The sequence below is a fragment of the Vigna angularis genome, chromosome 8, assembly GCF_016808095.1.
Source record: "Vigna angularis cultivar LongXiaoDou No.4 chromosome 8, ASM1680809v1, whole genome shotgun sequence".
Taxonomy (NCBI): domain Eukaryota; kingdom Viridiplantae; phylum Streptophyta; class Magnoliopsida; order Fabales; family Fabaceae; genus Vigna; species Vigna angularis.
The window spans coordinates 22,492,814-22,499,307 of NC_068977.1; the positions used below are offsets into that span (position 1 = coordinate 22,492,814).

Genomic DNA, 6,494 nt, shown 5'->3' on the forward strand with positions numbered 1-6,494 from the left:
AGTCTAATGCACATTTGCCCTGGAATTTCGCTTTTACCTAATGTTGTTAGTTTTGTTTCCATTTGAATTTCTTTGTATCACTGTTGAGTAGATCTTAGGTAAGTTTGAATGTTGATATCCCTTGTTTCCTTTTAATTGGTTCTGTTATATGAAGTTTTATATTTGTTAAATTGAGTTCTTTTGATTTCCAGATCATGTACATAGATAGTGTGCATTTAGCATTTCTGTTCTGTCTGCATTTATTCCTAGTTGTCCATTTTAGTTTCTTTTCCTTATTTTAGTCATTCATAGATTTAGGTTTGGATTCTATAATTGAATTGCACGAGTAGCAGTTTTCATTAGTTTAGTTTTCTTTTTATTAGTTGCATAGTAGTTTAGTTTCTGTTTCATCATAGTCATTGCTTCATTGGCATTGCATTTTAATTGATACACATATTATTCCTTCTGTTAAAATGGAAAATGGAATACAGGAATATGTATTACTTGAGGTCTTAAACACCTCTACACTTACATTTATAGAAAACAAATTACTTGAGGTCTTAAATACCTCTACACTTACATTTATAGAAAACAAAGTAACTAATCACACAACTTTCCAACTCACTCTTAGTTGGAATACACTTGAACACAACTCATACACACATAACTCATACATAATAACCAATAATTCTAACACTCCCCCTCAGGCTGGAGCATACAAATTGTATGAACCAAGCTTAGAATAATTGAACTCGGTTTTGAACTGGATGATTTGTCTTCAAGAGTATGAGGCAAACAGAGATGGGTTATCACATGTCAATTAACTAACAGCAGCTTGTGAAACTTCAACTTCAAAAGTGGATGAAGGAGAGCAGCAGTGGACAATGACAAAATGCAAGGACTGAATCCCCATCAATGATGGATGAGTGACGGGATCTGTAGTGGTTCAAAGCTATAAAACTGCAGGGACTACACTGAATCCCCATCAATGATGGATGGGTGATGAGATCAACAGTAGTAAAAGCTACAAAACTGCAAGGATTACACCCATGCTAAACTGCCATACTTGGTTTGCAGGATGGGTGATGGGATCAACAGTAGTAGCTGAAAGTTACAAAACTGCAGGGACTACACCCATGGTGGACTGACATTTCCTTTGCAGTGTTGTCTTGGAACGATATTTTTTTTTTTTAAATTAAAATGGAATGAAATTTGCGACAAACAACAATATTTCTGACAATCGCAAGACCTCGTCAACCTTGCACCACAGGTAGGTTAACTGGCCCGTAATTCGTCATGTAGGGTCAGGGGACGGATACGAAAGCCTTTCCAGTTGTACAAATGACCTGGCCCTGCTATCTTCAGGGTGGGAGGGGGTGCAGCCAGGAGACCTTCCCGGATCCTCCTACTTGTGTGTTCATTTCCTTTGCAGTGTTGTCTTGGAACGATACTCCCCCTCACTACAGGGACTAAATTGCCATTACTAACTGATGGGGCCTGCAGGGACTAAATTGCCATCACTGACTGATGGAGCCTGCAGGGACTAAATTGCCATCACTGACTGATGGGGCCTGTAGTGGCTGGAAGCGACAAAACTACATGGACTGCCATCACTAACTGACGAGGTGATGGGGGCCAACAGTGGTTGAAAGGACAAAAGCCGGTGGTTGGCAGCGGACGGTGGTCGGCAACAGACAGCTGTAGATGATGGGAAACAATGGATAGCGTCAGAAAATGATGAACGTCTGGAACAGAAGTTGATGGTGACAAACTTCTACAACTCCTCACAGTGGCAAAACAATGCTAGATGGACAATGACAAATGGCACCAGACAATGACAAACGATGTCAAAAAACGATGCTTGGACAGCGAAAACGGTGCCTGGACAGTGGCAAACGACGTCTGAACAGCGGCAAACGGTGCCTGGAGAGCGGTAAATGGTGCCGGACAGCGGCAAACAGTGCCTGGACAGCGGAAAACGGTGCCTGGACCATCAACGGCGGAGACGAAGACAGACGAAGATGGTAGCAATGGCTGCTCTTGAGGGTCTGAACAGAGAGAGGGAGGTCCGGTGAGACGACCGACAACGGTGCGGTTTGATGCCGACGCCGAGAAGGCGGCGCATGATGAACATGCGTCCGAGATCTACCGGAGAGAGGAGGCGTGTGACGGCGCATGCGGACGAGCAAAGACGGCGACCACCAGGGTTAGGTCGTGCTTGAAGAGACGGTCCAGATCCACTAGACACTGGTTAGAACTGTGACGGTGGCCGACGAGAAGGCAGCGCATAACAAACACGCACCCGAGACTAGCTGAAGATACGCGACGCGTGGAGGCGCATGAAGATGAGTCTGGTCTTGACTCCGATGAGGTTGGCCGTCGCTCGAGGAGACAGTCCAGATCCGCTGGTCACCGGTCAAAACTGTGACGGTGAACGGCGTAAATCGGAGAGATCTGATGCTCGTGGCGGCGCGTGAGGGAAAAGTAGCTTCCGAAACTGACGTGGTTGACCGCATCTATTCAGTTGAATTTAATTTTCTTATGTTTGTGGTTAAAGCTATTATTCTGAGTTAGATGTGCATAGAATTGGAGGATTGAATGAGAATTAGCACTTTAAGTTCTATGAACTATAAAGACCGGGCTTAACTTTTCAAAATGTCTTTCTGAGAGTGATTGAGATTCTTTGTCCAGTCTAATGCACATTTGCCCTGGAATTTCGCTTTTACCTAATGTTCTTAGTTTTGTTTTCATTTGAATTTCTTTGTATCACTGTTGAGTAGATCTTAGGTAAGTTTGAATGTTGATATCCCTTGTTTCCTTTTAATTGGTTCTGTTATATTAAGTTTTATATTTGTTAAATCGAGTTCTTTTGATTTCCAGATCATGTACATAGATAGTGTGCATTTAGCATTTCTGTTCTGTCTGCATTTATTCCTAGTTGTCCATTTTAGTTTCTTTTCCTTATTTTAGTCATTCATAGATTTAGGTTTGGATTCTATCATTGAATTGCACGAGTAGCAATTTTCATTAGTTTAGTTTTCTTTTTATTAGTTGCATAGTAGTTTAGTTTCTGTTTCATCATAGTCATTGCTTCATTGTCATTGCATTTTAATTGATACACATATTATTCATTCATTCTAGCTTAGGTTCATATCTGCATTATGCATCAATCTATATTAAGTATCATGCATTGCATAATCTTTTAGTTTCTTTCTTTAGATTTAATTTTTCTTTCCCCACCTAGTTTTAGTAAATAAATAATTAGGTTTAATTCTACCATTCTAGCTTAATAAGTACCAAGTCCTTGGATTGATAACCTAGGATGTCCCTATACTATATTAGTAGAGAATTTAGGTTTGTTGACTTTTGTGCGACCAAAAGCTATTCAACAAGCTCCTCACTAAAAAAGAAAATACATTGAAGAGGAAACCATTGAAGTTCAAAGAAACTACAGTGCTATTATATAAAAGCTCCTTCCTCCCAAGTTGAAAGATCCAGGAAGCTTCACTATTCCTTGCACTATAGGGAATATCTCTCTTGGGAAGACACTTATTGATTTGGTAGCCAACATTAATCTCATGTTGTTCTCCATGTTTGAAAAGATTGAAGGGTTGGAATTCAAGCCTACTCGGATGACTCTTCAACTAGCAGATATTTCTCTGAAATATGCTTATGGGGTAGCTGAAGATGTGCTTGTGAAGGTAGACAAATTTATATTTCTTGTGGACTTTGTTATCATGGAGATGGAAGAGGATGTGAATGTACCTCTTATTCTGGGGAGACCTTTCATGAAGACTGCAAGAGTTTTGATTGATGTGGAAAACGACAAGCTGAAAGTGAGAGTGCAAGATGAAGAAGTAAATTTTGATGTTTTTGAAGCCATGTCTCACCCAAAGGATAACAAGGAGTGTTTTCATCTTGATCCTCTTGATGAAATTTGCATGATACAAGTAAAGAAAGCAAGTGATACTTTTTCTTTGGAGGAGATGCTAGTTGACACCTGTGAAGAATTGAATGAAAAAGAAGAAGAACTGATTGATGAGTGCTTGACTGAATTGCAAGAGTTGAAAGAAGATTCGTTACAGAAGACAAAGGAGATCAACACAAAAGCAAAAGTCAAGGAAAGCAAATTGGAGCTGAAGATGTTACCACCACATTTGAAGTATGTATTCTTAGAAGAAGGTGGAAATAAACCAGTTATCATGAGTAACTCTCTCTACCAAAGAAGAAGAAAAGTTGGTAGAAATACTCAAAGCCAACCAAGGAGCTATTGGATAGTCAATCTCAGATCTCAAAGGCATAAGTCTAACTTATTGCATCCACAAAATATTCATGGAAGATGATTACAAACCAGTCGCCCAACCACAAAGGAGGTTAAATCCAGTGATGAAGGAGGAGGTGAGGAAAGAAGTGCTAAAGTTACTTGAAGTTGGCATTATTTATCCTATTGGATGACAGGTGGTACCAAAGAAAGGTGGGATGCCAGTTATTTATAATGAAAAAAATGAGCTCACACCTACAAGGACTGTTACGGGCTGGAGGATGTGTATTGACTACAGGAAGTTGAACAATGCTATTAGGAAGGATCACTTCCCCCTTCCTTTCATGGATTAGATGCTGGAAAGGTTGGCAGGTCAAGCTTTCTATTGCTTTCTGGATGGATATTCTGGATACAATCAAATTGTGGTAGATCCAAAGGACCAAGAGAAGACAACTTTCACATCCCAATTTGGATTTTTTGCTTACAGAAAAATGTCGTTTGGGTTATGTAATGCTCTAGCAACTTTTCAGAGGTGTATGCAAGCCATCTTCGCAGACTTAGTAGAAAAATTCATTGAGTTCTTTATGGATGATTTTTCAGTGTTTGGTAGTTCCTTCCATGAGTGTTTGTCTAACCTGGATGTTGTACTTAAAAGATGCACCCAATCTAATCTTGTTCTTAATGGGAAAAATGTCACTTTATGGTAACGGAAGGTATTGTCTTGGGTCATAAAATTTCGTCCAGGGGAATTGAGGTTGACAGAGCCAAAGTGGAAGTTATTGAAAAACTTCCGCCACCAACCAATGTGAAGGGAATAAGAAGCTTTTTGGACCATGCTGGTTTTTACAGAAGATTCATCAAAGACTTTTCAAAGCTGGCCCAACCACTGAGCAACCTCCTTGTTAAGGACGCACCATTTGTGATGAATGATGAGTGCCTTAAGGCATTTGATGTATTGAAGAAAAAGTTGATTTTTGCTCCAGTTATTGTAGCTCCTGATTAGAACCAAGATTTTGAGCTGATGTGTGATGCCAGCAATTATGCTATAGGAGCTGTTCTTGGCCAAAGAAGAAAGAAGGTATTTCACACTATTTATTATGCAAGCAAGGTCTTGAATGAAGCCTAGTTGAATTATGCCACCACAGAAAAAGAATTTCTTGCTATTGTGTATGCTTTGGCGAAATTTAGACCTTATCTCATTGGGTGTAAAGTGATAATCTACACAGATCATGCAGCTATAAAGTATTTGCTAATCAAGCCGGATTCTAAGCCGCGATTGATTAGATGAGTGCTTTTGCTACAAGAGTTTGATGTGGAAATCTGTGAGAAGAAGGGAAGTGAAAATGTAATTGTTACTCACTTATCTAGGTTGGTTAATAGTGAAGTTATAGGCAAGGAAGCAGAAATCTGGGAATCTTTCTCAGATGAAACACTCATGTATATCCAACAAAGGTCGTGGTTTGCTGATATGGCTAATTTCAAAGTTGCATGAGCAATCCCAAAAGATATCAACTGGAAACAAAAAAAAAATTTACATGATGCCAAACAATTTATTTGGGATGACCCTTACTTGTTCAAAATTGGAGCAAATAATCTTTTGAGGCGTTGTGTTACTAAGGAAGAAGTGGAAGGAATTTTATGGCACTCTCATGACTCACCTTATGGGGGGCATTTTAGTGGAGAGAGAACAACTACAAAAGTGCTTCAGTCAGGATTTTATTGGCCTACTCTTTTTAAAGATGCTCACAATCATGCCAGAAACTGTGATAAGTGTTAAAGGACGGGGAATATCTCCCAACGTCATGAGATGCCACTGCAAGGCATACTAGAAGTTGAAGTTTTTGATTGCTGGGGCATAGACTTTGTTGGACCTTTTTCACCATCTTTCAATAATGAATACATATGGGTTGCAGTGGATTATGTGAGAAAATGGGTGGAAGCTTTGGTTTGTCCCAAGAATGATTCTAGAACTGTTATTAAATATTTGAAAAAGCAAATTTTCTCCCGATTTGGAACGCCCAGAGTACTCATTAGTGATGGAGGATCTCATTTTTGCAATTTTCAGCTGGCAAGGGTACTCAAGAACTATGGTGTGAGACACAAGGTAGCTACACCTTATCATCCACAAACAAACGGGCAAGCAAAAGTTTCTAATAGGGAGATAAAAAGGATTCTAGAAAAGACAATTGCTTCATCAAGAAAGAATTGGTCTTAGAGGTTAGATGATGTCTTTTGGGCATATAGAACTGCAATG

At 39.6% G+C, this 6,494-nt stretch overlaps 1 protein-coding gene across 1 annotated transcript; it reads left to right on the forward strand.

Moving 5' to 3' along the window:
- The first annotated feature begins 3,611 nt into the window (after positions 1-3,611).
- Positions 3,612-4,593, forward strand: LOC128193759 (uncharacterized). The gene is made up of 2 exons (XM_052867854.1): positions 3,612-4,145; positions 4,438-4,593. Exons 1-2 carry the CDS (start codon positions 3,612-3,614, stop codon positions 4,591-4,593), a joined length of 690 nt encoding a protein of 229 aa, XP_052723814.1.
- The last annotated feature ends 1,901 nt before the right edge of the window (positions 4,594-6,494 follow it).